The sequence below is a fragment of the Anabas testudineus genome, chromosome 6 (genome assembly GCF_900324465.2).
Source record: "Anabas testudineus chromosome 6, fAnaTes1.2, whole genome shotgun sequence".
Classification (NCBI taxonomy): Eukaryota; Metazoa; Chordata; class Actinopteri; order Anabantiformes; family Anabantidae; genus Anabas; species Anabas testudineus.
The window spans coordinates 24381345-24400558 of record NC_046615.1 but is presented as its reverse complement, the minus strand read 5'-3'; the positions used below and the strand labels follow the sequence as shown (position 1 = coordinate 24400558).

At 47.1% G+C, this 19214-nt stretch overlaps 1 protein-coding gene across 3 annotated transcripts in view; it reads right to left on the bottom strand.

The window, feature by feature from the left end:
- Nucleotides 1-671: 671 nt before the first annotated feature.
- dgkzb (diacylglycerol kinase, zeta b) overlaps nt 672-19214 on the bottom strand; it is a 33659-nt gene continuing 15116 nt past the window's right edge. For 2 of the 3 annotated variants that reach the window (XM_026364934.1, XM_026364935.1), the window contains exons 3-33: nt 18880-18975; nt 18105-18182; nt 17971-18027; nt 17820-17888; nt 17664-17735; nt 17461-17577; nt 17261-17332; nt 16943-17044; nt 16447-16529; nt 16219-16279; nt 15534-15647; nt 14504-14644; nt 14348-14426; nt 13625-13680; nt 13475-13537; nt 12751-12824; nt 12433-12544; nt 11807-12006; nt 11181-11281; nt 10927-11018; nt 10079-10151; nt 9949-9989; nt 9096-9289; nt 8019-8108; nt 7001-7069; nt 6842-6876; nt 6471-6514; nt 6239-6359; nt 4964-5000; nt 4781-4880; nt 672-2768 (exon numbers count right to left, since the gene is read on the bottom strand). In XM_026364934.1, coding sequence (XP_026220719.1) covers nt 2652-2768; nt 4781-4880; nt 4964-5000; nt 6239-6359; nt 6471-6514; nt 6842-6876; nt 7001-7069; nt 8019-8108; nt 9096-9289; nt 9949-9989; nt 10079-10151; nt 10927-11018; nt 11181-11281; nt 11807-12006; nt 12433-12544; nt 12751-12824; nt 13475-13537; nt 13625-13680; nt 14348-14426; nt 14504-14644; nt 15534-15647; nt 16219-16279; nt 16447-16529; nt 16943-17044; nt 17261-17332; nt 17461-17577; nt 17664-17735; nt 17820-17888; nt 17971-18027; nt 18105-18182; nt 18880-18975 — 2760 coding nt within the window. In that variant the 3' untranslated portion in view covers nt 672-2651. Of the gene's footprint in view, nt 2769-4780; nt 4881-4963; nt 5001-6238; nt 6360-6470; nt 6515-6841; nt 6877-7000; nt 7070-8018; nt 8109-9095; nt 9290-9948; nt 9990-10078; nt 10152-10926; nt 11019-11180; nt 11282-11806; nt 12007-12432; nt 12545-12750; nt 12825-13474; nt 13681-14347; nt 14427-14503; nt 14645-15533; nt 15648-16218; nt 16280-16446; nt 16530-16942; nt 17045-17260; nt 17333-17460; nt 17578-17663; nt 17736-17819; nt 17889-17970; nt 18028-18104; nt 18183-18879; nt 18976-19214 lie in introns of all 3 variants that reach the window. The other variant, XM_026364933.1, reaches the window with a different exon arrangement.

Below are 19214 nucleotides of genomic sequence, written 5' to 3'. Positions count from 1 at the left end.
CTCATGAGTCCATCCTGCTTTGGGTTCCAGCTTGTTGCTCAGTAATGACTCATCTTTCTCCTGTAATAACAGAGTAAATCCGCAGTAACGAGGTTGTTGCTTCAGAACAGTAGGTGGTACGTACCACGTCGGGTCCCATAGGTCCCATAGTGACGCACAGAACAGAATGGTCTTAGTTTGGAAACATGTACCATCCAGGTACACTATCATTACCCACAGCTGTGCCTTCGTACATCTGGCTTCATTACAGTGGAGTTTTCACAGCGTACACTAGTTTGTGTGGTTCTCAGTTCTCCTGAGCACCACTCTGCGTTCTCCCGTCAGTGACAAACAGAAACACAGCAGAACGTCTCTCTGCCCTGATGGCTCAGTCATGCGTGCAGGTCTTTGTTAAAAGGTTCCAGCTGGGAACAGAGAGCGGGAGGTGGTTTGTTCTACGTCCTATTCTGATAACCGTTTACTCGGTTCTGAAACGTTTCATGGAAACAGCTGCGTCTTCAGCAGGACACGATGCAAACATCTGTTCAGGCATCACGTGACGCTCAATTTGCACCGACACGGGTGGTGGAAACCGTTTCAGACAGAAACACTCAGGATTCACAGATCCAGATCCAAACCCTTTGCTGCTTTCTTTTATTTCTATTCTATTCTCTCACAGACACACACACGGGGGTTGGACGGCTGATTTTATTTGACTGATCCATCAGTTACTTTTACATTTTAATTTTTACAGTGTCTGAAATGATTAATCGACTGAAAGCTTCACTCACTGTTCAGAGCAGATTTTCTGAACTAAAGGTTTTTGTTGTAAAACCATTTTAATTAGTTTAATTAGTTTAACACTGGAGAAGATCCGTAATTCAAATTTAGAACAACTTTCCTTCAACTCGAACTTAACACTAGATAAAGAACATGACAGAACCAGATGAAGTGATAAATAAAAAGAAGTACAGATCAAATGATGCATAGAACCACAGATACAAATACAACGGACGGAACAATAGAGCAATAAGTTACATGGAACCACGAATACAGAAATAGATACAGAGAAAGAACGATAGTAAATATGACAGGGAAGCGTAGATAGAGACAACAATCAACAGTCAGGGGTTAAATTATCAGTCGGTAGAGCCATAGATGGTTCAATAGAACGAAGGACAGAACCAGAGATGGAGCAAAGAACTGAATAACAGAACAACAGTTACAGCGGAGACTGAATGTTTGGGAACCGTTTAAAATTTTGTTCTATTTTTAATAAACATGACGTTAAACGTGGCGTCACTTTCTGCTGAGCTTCAGTTCGCTGATGGATTCTTCACAACTCAGAATTCACAGCTTCATCATTGATGACAAGTTGTCGTGGTCCAGGTCATGATGCTGCCACCGCCATGTTCCACAGATCGGGCATAGTCTGGCAGTAATGTTCTTTACAATACCCTGAGGTTCCCCGAGACCTGCTCTTGTTGTGATCTTTGTTGGTCGACGACTCCTGGGGATGTTCTCCATGTGTAAAGATCTGTCTGACAGGCAGCTGGTGGAGTCCAAACTCTTCTTCTGTAACCGTTTCCAGGTTGGTGAGCGGCAGCTACTCTTCTTCTGTGGTCTTCAGAAACCTGATCAGACTTGGATGGTGAAAACCCAGATTTGTCTTCTTTAAGAATAAGAATGCAGACGATCCTAAAGGGTTCACAAACTTTCAGGGACCACTGTAGACAGATGCTGAGGATTTAATTATTTTATCATGTGAGAATAAGATTCTCAGTTCAGCTCTAAATTTCCTTTGTGGGAATAACAGGACGTCCTGCTTTATTACCAGTCCCTCATAAATGATAAAACCAAACAAAACATTATCATACAGTATTATGTCATCATATTTAATGGATTAATAATACATACTCGACTGCTTTCTGGCTTCAGCTTCTGTCGCTCGGCCATGTACACAGTAGATACACATCACAACGAAAGCATCTGTGTGCTTTACAGCTTTGTAACAGACAAAAAAAGAAAAATCGAAAAGTGTGAAGCAGTCGATGCCTCGGCTTCACTGCGTTTGATCCCAAGCTAAATGTGTTTTATCCTCACAAATAAATGATAAATAGCAAAATCCATCAGTGCCTAAGTTAAATGTGCAAACTCTTAGCTATTTCGAGTGAACAAATACATCCACAAGGTCACTACAAGTTTGAAGAACACACGTTTCTGCAGCCGTTCTATCTGCTAAAGCTTCAGCTGCACACACATGAATGCAGTCACTGTTGGGTCGCAGCAGCTTTCTGTGCGCACGTCTGTCTTTTTACAACGAGGTCAGAGCGCTAATGTTTACCGAGGTCTGAACGTCTTTGTGGCCCAATCTGAATTCCCTTTAGTGTCCAGAGGGTTTTTATAGACTCAACCAGAGCACAGAGGCTGATCCTGTCATTCTCAACGCTCGCCTGTGGTTAGTAGTTAGTGTGGACAACAAATACCACTGACGATGATCCATCGTCACCTGACCAGCAGCCTCCTACAGCAGAGAAGAAGCACGAGTTGATATGTTGTTGGTCTGTGGAGTTAACAAAAGACTTCCTTCCTTTGACCCTGGCTATAGACGATGAACGGAAAGAAGTAAAGACCTAAAGACAGACGGATGTTTTGGACAAACAGGTTGGAGGTCAGACCGCCGTCTCCTGGTCTTCACTCTGGATCATCTGGTAATGTTGGCGGTTCTCCAGGTAGTCAGCCAGTTCCTGATCGTTGGCCTTGTCAGCGCGCTGTTTGGGGGTCTCACCCTGAAACGAGAAAACAGAAACATTCAGTCGAAACATCCGAATTAAAAATGCCCCGTGTTTTACTCAGGAGGAGAATGATAGAAAACCAAACAGGAACCAGATCTAGAACTAGATCTACAACTGCTGGATGAAGTTTTAGTTTAAGCACTGGTCATGATCTGGACCTGGAGTTGTACAAACCCATCAGGGATCCTGCAGCCAAACGACGACCACAAACACACAAGTGGTTCTAACAAAGAACCGTTAAAGCAGAAGAACAGCTGACGTTAATCCTGTCAAGACACACAGCAGCTGGTTAGTGTAGCGGTAAGATGGGGGTTCGAGTCCTCCAGTAGGGGTCTGTGGGTCTAGACCTCCTTACGTTTACCCTGCTTTGGATAAAAGCATCTGATAAATGAAATGTGGAAAGAACGGACGGGTGGACGGACAGACAGACGGGTGGACGGACAGACAGACGGGTGGACGGACAGGCGGGTGGACGGACAGACAGACAGACGGGTGGACGGACAGACAGGCGGGTGGACGGACAGACAGACGGGTGGATGGACAGGCGGGTGGACGGACAGACAGGCGGGTGGACGGACAGACAGACAGGTGGACGGACAGGCGGGTGGACGGACAGACAGGCAGGCGGGTGGATGGACAGACAGACGGATGGACGGACAGACAGACGGGTGGACGGACAGGCGGGTGGACGGACAGACAGACAGACGGGTGGATGGACAGACAGACGGGTGGACGGACAGACGGGTGGATGGACAGACAGACAGACGGGTATACGGAAAGATGGGTGGACAGACAGAAGGGTGAACGGACAGACAGATGGGTGGACGGACAGACAGACGGGCATACGGACAGACAGACAGATGGGTGGATGGACAGACAGACGGGCATACGGACAGACAGACAGATGGGTGGACAGACAGAAGGGTGAACGGACAGACAGATGGGTGGACGGACAGACAGACGGGCATACGGACAGACAGACAGATGGGTGGATGGACAGACAGACGGGCATACGGACAGACAGACAGATGGGTGGACAGACAGAAGGGTGGACTGACAGACAGACGGGTGGACGGACAGACGGGTGGATGGACAGACAGACAGACGGGTATACGGAAAGATGGGTGGACAGACAGAAGGGTGAACGGACAGACAGATGGGTGGACGGACAGACAGACGGGCATACGGACAGACAGACAGATGGGTGGATGGACAGACAGACGGGCATACGGACAGACAGACAGATGGGTGGACAGACAGAAGGGTGAACGGACAGACAGATGGGTGGACGGACAGACAGACGGGCATACGGACAGACAGACAGATGGGTGGATGGACAGACAGACGGGCATACGGACAGACAGACAGATGGGTGGACAGACAGAAGGGTGGACTGACAGACAGACGGGTGGACAGACAGAAGGGTGGACGGACAGACAGACAGGTGGACAGATGGGTGGACAGATAGACAGACGGGTCGACGGACAGACGGGTGGATGGACAGACAGACAGACGGGTCGACAGACAGACGGGTGGACGGACAGACAGACAGACGGGTCGACAGACAGACGGGTGGATGGACGGACAGACAGACGGGTGGACGGTGTGAGAAATGGGTGGAGGGTAAAAAGGCCCCTCAGGTCGTCCTGTGCACTGAATCCTCTCCAACCAACACATGGACTCTTTTCATTCGCTGGAGCAGAGAACAACTCAGATTATGGGCTGCTTCCTGTTACCACTGGCTTCACCATGGCAACGGTGAGCCGCGGCCTTTGTGTGTGTCGGAGCGAGGCCGGGCTTCCTGCGGCGCTTCGTTCCTCAGTGACACACAACATTAATCACTTTACAGAAGTGGGTCAGATTCTGCTGCAGATCCGTTTAAAGGACGAGGGCGGCTCTGTGGAAACCTGCTCCGAACACCAGGAAACAGGTGAGGCTTGAATTAAAGTGTCAGTGAGGGGCTGGTTGAACAGGACAGGTGTGTTTCACAGGTGAGTGCTGTTTACCTGCAGGTCCGTCTTCATGAGCGACGCCCCGGCCTCCACCAGGTAATGACAGATGCTCCTCTGACAGGAGGTGGCAGCTTTGTGGAGCGCCGTTTCTCCTCTGAAACACAGACGAGGCAGATGTTCAGCGGAACGAGTTCAGTGGCAGAGCACTCGTTTAAAACAGGACAGAAACAGACTTACGTCGCTTTCTCCGTTACGTCCAGGTGAGACGTCGGCACTTTATGGAACAAGACAGAAACAAAGTTCATTCAGAAACTTGTCATCAGTAAGAAATGAACCCTGACAACAGGAGGGAGACAGACATGAACCGTCGTTCCTGCAGATGTGGATTAAATCGCAGAACAAACCACTGGAAGTGGTGATAAATGCTGTGAATGGACGGTAGAGATACTTGAAGCACTGTTATCTTCAGCTGCTGTCACCGAGAGCAGGAGCATCCGAAGCAGCTCCATGTTCCTGAGACAGCAGCCGACCCCGGGCGGATCTGTCACCGGGTTTTGTTTCAGCACTCTGAGCCCAAACTGAACTGAAGGAAGAACCAAACTGAAACAGTCGCAGCACGAAGAAGAGCCACGGCGAGAAACGGAAAACGGAGCGAGTCTTGATCTTCATCCACCCGAACATCTGTAGGAAGAGCTGAACCTGTCTGTCCACCCAGCTGTCCTTCACAGTGTCATTACGACGTAAAGGTTCAGGCTCCGTATTTCATTTGTTAGTTTAAAAATTAGAACAGTGAAACGTGTTGGACACTTTCAACTCATCTCACAGAAAACTGTGGCTTCTCTTTTGAGGTGCAGGGCTTCAACACCACGTCTGTGTATGTGGCCTCATGCAGCCTAAAGGCTTTAAAGGAGTTTGGACTGAAACAAACCCTCATATTCTCTCAGAGAGAGCAGAGGTCAAACTAATCAATCAGACCTGAAGTGATTAAGCTGCCTGTTACAGAGCCTGGGAACTGAAACCCGCCTGGTGCTGAACAGAGCTGCATTCACTGGCTGTCAACTTCAACTCCAACGACTGACGTGTGTAAAACCTCCAAACGACCAAAGTGAACCAGCGAAACAAGCAGCAGCTTGAAATAACTCATTATTACAATGTACAGTCCAAACAGGGGCCGGTCTCAGAGGAGGTTCTGTCCGCTGATCAGAGTTCCCTGTCTAGACCTGACGGATGATATTGGGTTTTTGGGTTTAATCACAGTCACTAGAGAAGAACTGCTGATTTTTACCCACTGTTCAAACATTTCTACATGAATTACAAATGAATCTCCTGATTATTCGATGTACTGTTGTTGAAGCCGACGCCTCCACGGTCCAGTGCTCGGGTTTGTGAAGCTGGATATGTTTTTTTTTTTTTTTTTAAGAGTACAGCCTGCAGTGGATTTCTTTAAATGACTTTTAACAGCTAGACTATTGGACTAAATGGACTCTGGTACTGTCCACGTCTGTGTCTCACCACTGTCGATGAGGTACTGGACGATCTCCTTGCTGCCGACCTGCACAGCGTGATGCAGCAGCGTGCAGCCAGCTGCGTCCTGCAGCAGCACGTCGGCCCCCTGCTGGTGGAGCTCCATCAACTGCAACACAGCAGAATAGTTTCATGGACCCACAGTGCTTCAGATTTGTGTCGGAACCAGAACCGGGCAGGAAGTCCAGTAATTGCAATTGTAGATTAGATCAGGACTCACTCTGTTCAGGTCCTCAGACTTGATGCAGCCGATCAACTCTGCTTCTGAAAAAACACATGAGATGTGAACTCACATCTGCCGGGTCGACCGATGTTTCTTGTGATTAGAAAGTTGAACAACATCAACATGTTGGTTCTGTCAAAATAACTGAAAGGATTTTTTATATTTTGGTATAAAAATTACTTTTTAAAAAGAATCCCATCCATAAATAATCTGGACTGTGTGAGATCATTAACTCACTGCTCTGGTTCTAAAATGATCCTTCTGTACTGAAATACTCCAGAACTCAAATTAAGATGATCTGTACAGAACAGAAACCACAGTGACGAGGTTTTACCTGAACTGAGGCTCAGATACGAAGAAGATTTTACCTTGTTCGGGGTCGTGTGAGGTAGCACTGGAGGGACTGTTAAAGAGACCAGAAACACGAGAGGAAGAAAACATCAGACATGAACCTGCAGAACAACAGTGAGGATCATCATTAAAGCATCGAAAGCCAACACACACACGCACAGAGCGCGGCCTCCTACCTAATGAGGGGTCTGAAACCAGCGAGGGTTGTATTGGAGCGATGGACATTGAGAATCTTTGCCCCCCTCCTTCAGATCACAGACAAGACGGACAGGTGAAACAGTTCAGTTCACATGGTGAATATTACAAGGTCTCACACACACACGCGCACACACACACACACACACCGATGGCAGCTGGTCTGACCTCAACATAGGGCTCAGTGTCTTCAGCCGGGAATCGAACCACCGATCCCATGATAAGTGGACCACTGAGACTCACTTTGTGTTGTGTGGCACAGAGAGCAGCTCACACTCTGACAAACATCTGGATTATTTGATTGATATTGATCAGTATCAACAATGATCAATATGAATAATCAATACAAACATGTGGTTAACGAGGATGGAGACGCGTCTGTTGGACAACATCAATCAGACTTGTCAACCCAAGTCCTGTTTAGTGGCCTTTCAAATGGATCAGTCAAGTTCAGGATCTCCACTTTTCTCCTGCATGGAACTGAAAACTGTTTTCAGGAACCTGCTCTCACTGTGTCTGTGTGGATGAACTCATGTCGGCAGGTTACAGCAGACAAATCCCCGCTGCTTCAGATTTCTGTGCTCGTACGGGACCAAGAACAGAATCCATCAGACAAACCGACTCATTAAACCGCCTCTGGAAAACAACGGGCTACACATTTGTCTGTTGGGGTCGTCAGTGCGTCTTTGTGTGTCAACATATTAACAGGGACTGTGCTCCAGGGGCCCCCTGAAGCCTTGGGGCCCTGGGACTGTTTGGCCTGATCCTTAATCCATCCGTGGATGCAGCTGTGTAACTGTGAACACAGATTTTTTACTGTGAACTGCTGTGATCTGAGATGGGAGCGAGAAAATAAACTCTGAACAGACTTTACTCTGCTCTCCGATATTTGTTCAAATCACAAATCACTTGTTTCAGATGAGAACCAGCTGTTCATAAGGAGGATAACGTGTGTGTGTGTGTGTGTGTGTGTGTGTGTGTGTGTGTGTGTGAGATTACCTGCAGAGGTTGGTCTTAGAGGAGCTCTGGGACAAAGCATCGGCCACTGAACTGTCACTGGAGATCCTCTTCCTCTGAAAGTCTCTCACCCTGAAACAAACACACAGTCAGACCTGTGGTTCCTCCATCCAGACATCACTCAAACTACAGCCACCAAGAGACGGACGATGGGATCAGCAGCTCCGTGGAAACAGCACGTTATTGATTTCTGTTCTGACGGCAGCAGGTAACGACCAGCTGCCCCCTCCCCCAGATCCCCGGGGCCCAAGACTCAGATTCACCCACATTCTGAACTGCTCATTGCGACAGGGCAGCAGCTGCAGGACCTGGTTTGTCCAGCAGGAGTCGCTCAGGTCACACAGAGCTGTTAGCAACACATCCTGAGGTCTGAACCGGGTCTGAGGCCTGGACCTGGTTTTGTTCTGGACCAGGTCTGAGTCTAAAACAACAGATGAAATCCTGCACATGTGGAATTTGCTTTGTCTCCAAACTCTCCAGAGTTTCTTTACACTTCTCACACTCCACATTTTAAAAACATTTAGTATTTTATCTATTTAAGCAGGAGCTAGGTTCTCATTGCCGACAATAAGTTAGACCTGTTCCCCCGTGCATGTTGGACTCTGACAGGGCGGACTTTGTCAGCAGCCAGAGGCCGGAGGGAGTCCGGTTTGGGACCACAGGATTTCATCGCTGCTTTTTGCAGATGATCTTTTCCTGTTGGCTTCATCAAACCAGGGTCTTAAGCGTGCACTGGGTTTGCAGCCGAGTGTCAAGCAGCACCCCCAAGTCAAATCAGAAAAAGGTGCCCTGGTCTCCCCAGGTGGGAGGAGTCTAAGTGTCTTGGGGTCCTGTTTTCGAGTTCGAAAACAGGACCCCAAGTAATGTAGTCGATCTAAAGGTGTGTCGTGGTGAAGAAGGGGTGTCGTTATTCAGACGTCTGCAAGCCGCTGACAAACTTTAATATAGTCGACTGATTTGTAGTGTTTCCATTACTGGACTGATAAAACCAGAGATCTCAGCTCTACTGGTTTAACTGACAGTAAATCTGTTGTAAGTAACAAGCATTCAGTCTCTCACCTGGCTGTGGCTGAGGAGGTGGGAGAGGACGGGGAGCAGGGGAAGGCAAACTGTCTCTGCTGGTCCTGGTGCTCCTCAGAGTCCACCAGGTCGGGCATGCCGGGGGAGGTGCCCACCGTCTCCTTAACGACCAGCTCAGGGTCCAGAATGTACAGCTCCTCCTGAGAGATCTCCGTCACGTAGTTCAGGTGCTCCTGGAAAAAAAAGAATGTGACTGTTCCAACAACGTCAGCAGACTGTCAGGTGAACCGGTGCTAAACATGTAAACCAGTGCTAAACAGGTGAACCGGTGCTAAACATGTAAACCAGTGCTAAACAGGTGAACCGGTGCTAAACAGGTTAACCGGTGCTAAACACGTAAACCAGTGCTAAACAGGTTAACCGGTGCTAAACATGTAAACCAGTGCTAAACAGGTGAACCGGTGCTAAACATGTAAACCAGTGCTAAACAGGTGAACCGGTGCTAAACAGGTTAACCGGTGCTAAACACGTAAACCAGTGCTAAACAGGTGAACCGGTGCTAAACAGGTTAACCGGTGCTAAACAGGTTAACCGGTGCTAAACACATAAACCAGTGCTAAACAGCTGAACCGGTGCTAAACAGGTTAACCGGTGCTAAACAGGTGAACCGGTGCTAAACACGTAAACCAGTGCTAAACAGGTTAACCGGTGCTAAACAGGTTAACCGGTGCTAAACAGGTGAACCGGTGCTAAACAGGTTAACCGGTTCTAAACACGTAAACCAGTGCTAAACAGGTGAACCCGTGCTAAACAGGTGAATCCGTGCTAAACAGGTGAACCCGTGCTAAACACGTTCAATTATGTCACCCAACAGAAGGTGCTGCTGTCGTACCTGAGCTCGGTCGATTCTGTAGAACCGGTCCGCAGTTGTACCTGAAAAGCAAACAGAGGCCAGGTTTGTGTCAGGTTCTGTGTGAACCGGACTCTGTGCGGAGAAGCTGGTTGTCGGTGTGTGGACTTACAGTCGAGGAAACACCACTTCATGGAGAGTTTGTGCAAAGACAGACACTCTCCCTTAGTCCTGGCGTCACAGTCCTGGAAAAACAGGAGGAAACTTTCAGGTGATGGACCTGATGGACCGATGTTTCAGTTTCAAACACGTTTTTCGACAGCTTCGGTCTCAAGGACGTTTTTTACTCAGCTGGAGCTCTGCTGTCACTTCCACTTAGAGGGAATGTACTGTGCACACAAGGAGGCCCAACTCTGAAAGGGCGCTCCGACGGATCTGAAGCAGATTCTCTCGTTCACAGAACAGACGGACTTCACCTGTTCGGCTATTAGAGACGTCGTGGGAGAAGAAGCTGCATGACTGTGTCCATCAAAGGATGTGTGACGGGTGCTGTGAGAGTATGGGGTGCTAGGGCCGTTGTTGTGAGCCATCTGGCCCGTCACACTCCGGGTTTACAACTAGAGTGAGATTTGAGTTTGACCTAAAATGGTGGATTGGTGCAGTGTTGTGGACGATGAAGCAGACTGTAGTGGTGAAGAGGGAGCCAAGCCGGCTTTCAGCTTACCGCTCCAAACCTCAGTGATGGGTGATGGGTACCAGGACTGCGACAGTGAATTTTAAGGGTGTAGGCTACATGCTTTGGGCGTCTAAAACTCACCCTTCACCATGCAACAGCAACAGGCCTTCAGTCTAGTTTAGATATCAGAATCAGCATGAAAAGAGGTGACTGAAGTTCCCTGTGAAGTCTTTGGTCTAGATTTACACTTGGACTCTGCCCCTTCGGGACTGTAAAACCTCGTAAGACATTAAAACTGCTCAACTTGTCTGACACACCGCCCTCCGGTCCGATCTTTGCCGTACCTGGTCCAGGTCATCCTGTAGGCGCTCGATGAGCAGCCGACACGTCTCCAGGTCGCTGTCTCCGGGGACGGTGATCACTCCGAGCGGTGTAGCTGCAGAAACGGGCGACACATGGAGGTCAAAGTGACCAACACTGTGAGGATTTGTAGATTGTAGATCACATCAAATCAAGCTGTATAACTGTGAATATCAATAAATGTAACTGTAGGATACTGTCGGGCCACGAGAGAGCGAGTGGCCACAGTTAAACTCACAGGCCTCCTTCAGCTGGTCTTTGTCGTAATGCAGGGCCTCGTATGCAGCCATGCTGATCCTGTTTACTCTGATCTGCAGCTTCTCAGGAACCGGCTGCTGACTGCACACAGACACACAAACCACGATTAATTCATGTCATGGTGGTTTGTGACACGTTTCATCTGAAAGAGTATTTTTAGGGCCTCTTTTTTAGAATTTGTTGCCTAACTTCTGCTTTATCAGTTATAATAAACTGCATCATCACCATGAAGCCTTTTCACTTGTTAAACTGACAAACACACACGTGTGTTCAAGAAAAGACTGTTTAAAATTTAAAATGTACCGTTTACCTTCGTCATCTCGTCCTTTTTGTGTGTTTGTGCTGTGCTCATCACTGAAGTAACACTGGGAGATATTTGGGGTGCTGCAGGTTGTTGTGGCAGTGAAAAAGTGTTAAGACTTCATGAATGTGATCTGTGAAACAGCTGCTGTCATAAGCTTGTATCTGTGTTGACTCCACCAGCCATAAAACCAGATTTCAATTAGTTCTAGTCAACAACAGTAAACCGAGTCCAACCTGTTCCTGTGTATTTGTTCTGTGCCACCGCAGAGCGCAGTGACATTTACACTATCTGTCTTATCTTACTCATTGAGATGGGGCATGGAGATCCTCCTCTTGGCCTTCTGCACCATGTTGGCCTGGTTCCTCAAGTTGATGCGGATGATGGACGGTGCCAGCTTGCAGGGCTCCCCGTCCACCTGCATGGGGATGGACTTGTAGGTGGTGAGGGTGACTTCTTTACACTGGTGGAGACGTTCACCGTGACCGCCCACCTGCAGCGTGGCCTGGACGCCAGCGACAGCAAGAGAGGAAGAGATGTGTCATGTACATGTGACGGCGTCTTTGGAAGAATACCACTCTTCAGAGATGTGTGTAGTACTGTGGTACTCATGGTATTTTTAACTACGACAATTTGTCATTAGAACCATTAGAAATAAAAAGTTACTGAATATTGTTTCTCTTAAATTGTGTATTATTTTTAGCATTCCGTTTCAATTTGAGTTTTTATTCTACACCTTAGTGAACTTACAGGTGAGATCACATTTTTGAATCAACTAAAACATAGGATGAGTTGATGTGAGATCAGACTCTGTATGTAGTGTGTTGTGTGGTCTAATGCAGTCTGACGTTGTTTTTTGTGGTCTGATCGAGTCTCTAGTGTATTCTGATGTGGTCTAACGTGGACCACATCATACCAGCCAAAAGCTCACCAGAGACGTCATGGTGAAGCCGATGACCTCGATGCAGCCGTCGTCATGACGCTGAGGCTCAAAGTCCTGATGCTCGCTGGGATGACCCCATGGCATGGTTCCTGCACAGTACCTGCAGGAAAAACAGAACTCAAACCCAGTCCAACCACTTTCAATTTGACAACCTGAACAGATCCAGCATTGAGTTCAGTTTTTAAACACAGAAACAGTTTTAAGATCACTGCCCCAAAACTGGAACTGTTCTCCTTTACAGCACAGAAACACGAACTGAACATCAGAAAAGAGGACTGGGGCTGCATCTCACGAGGCTCTTTGTACCTGGGGATGTTGAGGAAGAGAAGACACTGTAGCTTCATCTCCTGGACTTTGGCTGTCAGGTCTGTCCCATCACACTGAGGAGACAAACACACAGAGGCTCAGGCTTTAATATGTCCAACACACTGGACATACATCGGTCAAAAAAGCTTCTATCAAAGAAAACTGCTTTTGTCCTCCCCAGTTTTAGACGCGATCAGATGTGAGAGAGAAGAAGAGACCGTTCACCGTGCAGAATAAATGTACTGTAGTAAGTTAAGTAGTGGATCACCCTAAAACTCCTCCATTGAACCCAAACAGGAACAAGACCCAGTGTAAACGGCAGCAGCGGAAACAGAGGCCGTGAGATCCTGACATTCTACCTACAGCTACAGCACAGGAGATTCAGTGTTTCCAGTCGAACCTGCACTGTTTGAAACAACAACATCAGAGCTTCTAACAAAAGGACTTCATGCTGCATCTTTGAGTCTCACTGGAAGTGCATTAACAATCCAAGGCTTTAAAGGCATCACTGACGTCTTCTTCACATTAGACCACTGTACCGCAATTCTGCTAATATGAACTGATCAGAGTGTAGAAAAGGCCGAAGCGTCATCAAAGCTGTTACTCTGCTGACGTGTTCCTCCATTACCGTCAACACACACTGTAGTTCAGGCATCATGGTGATGGTGACAGTCTGCATCTTCCTCATCCTGCAGACGGTTTTTAACTGTGCATCTCTACTCACCACCACTTTGATGTGCTTGGCGAGATCTTTCGAGCTCCCACTCAGGAAATCAGAGAAGGCGGTCTGAAACACGAACACGCTGACATTAGACAAGCTGAAGGTGAAAATGAGCGAATGAGTTAAACAGAGCAGAGCAGTGACAACACTCACCCCTGCATAGAACATTTTATTCCTGAAGCGACTGTTGAACTTCTCTGGGTTTGCCTCTGAAAGACAGAAACATTCAACCCGTTGAGTGCACACAGCTTCACACTCTTTATTAAAGCCGTTATTTACGTCAGATTTAGAACAACACATGCTACTGCTTGTGAAGTGGGACATTTTTTTTTCTAGACCAACATGATACAGTCCTGTAGTATCAGTCCTGTAGTATCAGTACTGTAGTATCAGTCCTGTAGTATCGGTCCTGTAGTATCAGTCCTGTAGTATCAGTACTGTAGTATCAGTCCTGTAGTATCAGTCCTGTAGTATCAGTACTGTAGTATCAGTCCCATAGTATCAGTCCTGTAGTATCAGTCCCATAGTATCAGTCCTGTAGTATCAGTACTGTAGTATCAGTACTGTAGTATCAGTCCTGTAGTATCAGTACTGTAGTATCAGTCCCATAGTATCAGTCCTGTAGTATCGGTCCTGTAGTATCAGTCCTGTAGTATCAGTCCTGTAGTATCAGTACTGTAGTATCAGTCCTGTAGTATCAGTACTGTAGTATCAGTCCTGTAGTATCAGTCCTGTAGTATCAGTTCTGTAGGTAAGTTGTTTGTGTGTTGACTGAAATGTGCTGTGAAGTCTGGAAACGGTCTACATGTCTCCAAACCATCAGACAGCAGTGATGGTTCAGCAGGGTGCTGGTTGGATGCGTTAGTGTCGACTGACCTCGAGATTCATGGAAGCCCAGTGTGACATGAGCGTCGAAGCCCAGACTGAAGTAGTTGTTGAAGACGTCAATAGGAAGCTGAGAAACAGCAGAAACCGTGAGACTGAGAAAAGGTCAAAGTTCTCGCTGAATTTCCACCTTCGTGTTAAACTGACCTTGTCGGTCTGATGTTCTCCCCTGTCCTCCGGTCGGGCGTCGGGGTTTGGCTCCACGTTCAGGTTCCAGCGGTCCAGCTGAACGACGTTTCCGTCCTCGACATGTGACAGGATCTTTGTGATGGGTTCATCAGTGTAGCCCTAAGACCAGGACAGAGTGGGTTAAAGTTAACCCAAGTTAACCCCAAGTTAGCTCTTTTCCTTCATTGTTCAGACAGTAAGTATGTAGTTTTCAGCAGGGACAACTAGTCTCTAATACGGTCAGAGTCCGGTCAGAGTCCAGTGAGAGTTCAGTAAGAGTTCAGTAAGAGTCCAGTAAGAGTTCAGTAAGAGTCCAGTTAGAGTCCAGTAAGAGTCCAGTAAGAGTCCAGTAAGAGTTCAGTTAGAGTCCAGTAAGAGTCCAGTAAGAGTTCAGTTAGAGTCCAGTTAGAGTCCAGTAAGAGTCCAGTAAGAGTCCAGTAAGAGTCCAGTAAGAGTTCAGTAAGAGTTCAGTTAGAGTCCAGTAAGAGTCCAGTAAGAGTCCAGTAAGAGTTCAGTAAGAGTTCAGTTAGAGTCCAGTAAGAGTCCAGTAAGAGTTCAGTAAGAGTTCAGTTAGAGTCCAGTAAGAGTCCAGTAAGAGTTCAGTAAGAGTTCAGTTAGAGTCCAGTAAGAGTCCAGTAAGAGTCCAGTAAGAGTCCAGTAAGAGTCCAGTAAGAGTTCAGTAAGAGTTCAGTTAGAGTCCAGTTAGAGTCCAGTAAGAGTCCAGTAAGAGTTCAGTAAGAGTTCAGTTAGAGTCCAGTAAGAGTCCAGTTAGAGTCCAGTAAGAGTCCAGTTAGAGTCCAGTAAGAGTTCAGTAAGAGTTCAGTAAGAGTCCAGTTAGAGTCCAGTAAGAGTCCAGTAAGAGTTCAGTAAGAGTTCAGTTAGAGTCCAGTAAGAGTCCAGTTAGAGTCCAGTAAGAGTTCAGTAAGAGTTCAGTAAGAGTTCAGTTAGAGTCCAGTAAGAGTCCAGTAAGAGTTCAGTAAGAGTTCAGTTAGAGTCCAGTCAGACTCACCCCTCCCCAGTTGAGAGTCCGTGCCAGGTCGTTGCCGGTCCCCAGAGGAAGGATGGCTACAGGAGGCTGAGGACGAAGCTTCAATTGGTCCAAAACTGACAAGATCCATCCAACCTGAACACACACACACACACACACACACACACACACATTTTTGTACACACACTGACATCACTCATTCCCTACTGAGCCATAGGTCATACTAATCTACACTTTTTATTTTTTTTAATTTATCACCTGTACCGCCTCACCTGGAACTAACCCTAACTTCATTCTAAACCTAAAACCTAGTCTTAGCCCCAAAATTGTTCTTTAAACACCCTCATTGTGAGGACCGGCTAAAATGTCCTCACTTTGTAAATATGTCCTCAGTCCTTTGGTTAAAAATTCATGCTGGTCCTCACAATGACACACACACCAAATGTAGAAATCTGGAAACTGCACATTTATTTATTCTGATTATTTTTTTATTATTTAACGAGTCACACTTCTGACCCTTCTAGAGCTAAAGTTCTGTATTTCTGGTTCTGTATCAGGAAAAAAAAGGATGTTTCTGCTGAGGTGGTGCACGAAAACTGCAGCACAGTTTATTTAGGATTTTAGGAAAACAGAGATGAAAACATCTGATTAGATGGATTTTCAGTGCAGCAGTGGTTGTGTCTGTGCTGAATGAAGTTGGACTCACTGTCCCATCTCCCCCACAGGCCAGGATCCTCAGGTTGGGCACCTTGGCATACAGCTCCAACCTGCAAGAAGCACAAAGCAGCTGAGACAGAAGCTTCTCTAAAACCAGGACAGGTGAAGAGAATCTGTCAAGAACTGAAAGGAGTGGAAGAACTAGGGAGGACAGGCTGGGGTATTTAATGAGGACTTGAGAGGCTCGGGGGAGGTGGGAGGTCGGCGTGGACCTTACCCTTCTCTGGGTCCTCCCTTCGTCAGGTCAAACACCTGCCGAGGGTTCAGGTACCACATGAAGGACTGGATGATCTTTGCTCCCTGGAAGAAAAAAAAGACAAACTGATCCTTGAATACTTTTCACTGCTGATCCAGAGTTTGATCCAGGACCTTTGTCCCTTCTGAAAACCTTTGACCTCACTCTCTGAGGTTGGATCCAGGAGTTTCAGCTTCTTTCCTTCTCCACGTGTGAATCATGTACTTGGGTTCTGTCTGTTGTGTGTTTGTGTGTTGTTGCTCTGTTCTGTGTACACACGTCTATTTTACAGTCGTCTGTCCTGAGGTGATCTGGCTCTAGAGCTTCAAGGACAGAGGATGTCGTATGTTGGACAGACTTGGTTTGATTTGGTTTGATGAGAACCAACCGATTGGTTCAAAGCCTCAATGAACAATGGTTCATTGAGGCTTTGAACCAATCGTACAACATTAAACTGGACAAGTGGATTTAAAACTACCTGGTTTCCTCCGCTCTTCGGGTTCACAAACACCAGCAGAGGCTTCATGAGCTGAGAGGGGAGAGGTTTGACCAGGAAGGGCTTCCAGCGGCCGTCCTGGATCTGAGACAACAGAAACGTCAGATAAACTGCTGCCTCGTTAGCTGACTCTGAGCTATTAACCTCCTCACATTACATTATCTCATTCTCATTAACCTTAATACATCAGCAGATCTGTTTATACTGGAGCTCCTGAGACTCAGGGTGACAACACGGATGTTTGTGAACAGTCATTAACAGTGGCTCCGTAAGCCAGTAGCGAGTCTGTGAAAGCCTCACCTCGCCTCCCTTCTTGCTCGACTTGTTGCATTTCAGAGACGTCCTCTTCTTCTTTTTACTGGACTTCAGAGACTGTAGAAAGGGAAAAGCAGACAGAAGTGTGTTTGGAACTGTTTGGGAAAAATGTTGAAACACGATTAAACCGCAACAGCTGTTTAGACTTAAGGTTGAGTCCAGAGTCAGGTGTAGGTTTGGTTTACCTGTGGTCTGCGGACTCTGATGATCCACGTAGGGGGGATGATGACGGCAGCATGAGCTCCCAGGGAGCAGCACTCCTCTATCTGCTGCAGCATGAAGCACGTCACCTTGTTGTGATACTGAAACACAGACAGGAAGTCAGCGTCCAGTGTTTGTGCACGCTGCTGAATGATCCTCCGTCCTAACGTCACACTGAGAGACTCACCGCCTGTTTGCACCACGAGCAGCTGATGGCAACAATCTCTTTGCTGTGAAAAGAAAACTTCTGTTGAAAACCCTGTTGGGGAGAAAACGAGGCTCAGTCAGCGTCCAGCTCTGGTTTCTCGGAATGAAGTTTTGACGAGGGCTGAAGGAGACTCACCTTCCCACACTGTCGACACTTCCCCGTCTGACGTCTCCTGTGCACCCAGTGATGTCGCACATTGTTGGACTGAAACACAACCACATACGTTAACAATCTGACAGCACAAGAGGAAAATCAACACAGCAGCAGGGAGCACTCAGACACCGACCTCTCTGACAGTTCGAGAGCCGGGTTCTCGAAACGACGGCTTGCACCTGAAATTAATCTGAGCACAAACAAACGACACAGTGAGAAAAACATTTGAGAGTAAATGTGCGAGTCCACAGATGATCCAGACTTTACCTTCTCTAGCTGCTCCATACACATGGTGTGGACTGAGATCTTACATCCAGCGCACTTTCTCCTCGCCACGGACTTTTGCTGCAGAAAGTAACAACAGATTTACTGCACAGTAACACACAACTGTTGTCTGCTGGATTAGAGGAAGGGAGGGCTGGATATTCTACTATCTCCAATATTCTCTTAATCAGAAGTTGTTCAGTAAACATTTACCAAACAGGACACACTGGACCTCACCCTCAAACTGGATGAACAGCTTGTTCCTGAAGTAGTGAAGATTTGTAGCATTCACCAGTCTCTTCGTACTCAGACTTTTCTGAACTAAATTCACGAGTTCAGATCACACAGACTTTCCTCAGAACACTGGTTTTGACTTAAAACTATGTGAATATTCTATTCTTTGTACCATCCTTGTCATCATCACGGCTGCCAAGAGAGTGTTTTTAGTCCCATTTGGTTCCAGCAGCTTTTACTGGTCCATCTAAACTCTCTTAGGTTAGGTTGTACGTGAGAAGCCGCTCAGACTTTAGCCTGACTAATTAGACTAAACTCACAGACGCTGCTGCTGAGAGCCGCAGGACGCCAGGTGTTTGTACAGAGTAGTTGTTCCTTCATTTCAGTTTTACAGAGCAATGGTTTTCTTTCCGTTTAAAGAATCACAATGAGACTGTTCAGGCTTTTTGTTGGGAGCTGCCACAAAACTCCTTCACTTCTTATTCAGCTTAACTGTGAAATCATTTGTACCAATCAGCAGAAAGCACGATGATTCTCAACTCACCAGTGATTTAGCGACACAGTACTGCTCTCCAACATAACAAAAGTCTCCAGAACCACTGGTCTCAAACCAGATGTGGTCACCGAACTGGGCGTTGTCCTGCCACAGATGAAACAAAGAGTCACCAGGTAAAACATTTTCACAGCACCAGTCCTGCTCACATGAAATATCAGCTGAAGCCGTTTTTTCTTTAAAGGGACCAACAGCGGGCACCTCACGTCTTCAGGTCACAGTCTGTGGTCCTAAGTTGGACCCTTAACGTTTCAGTCCAACCAGACCCAGACTGGAGGACTTCATCTGACAAGCTTTAGGCTGGTAGCCACATTTATCTGTCAGTA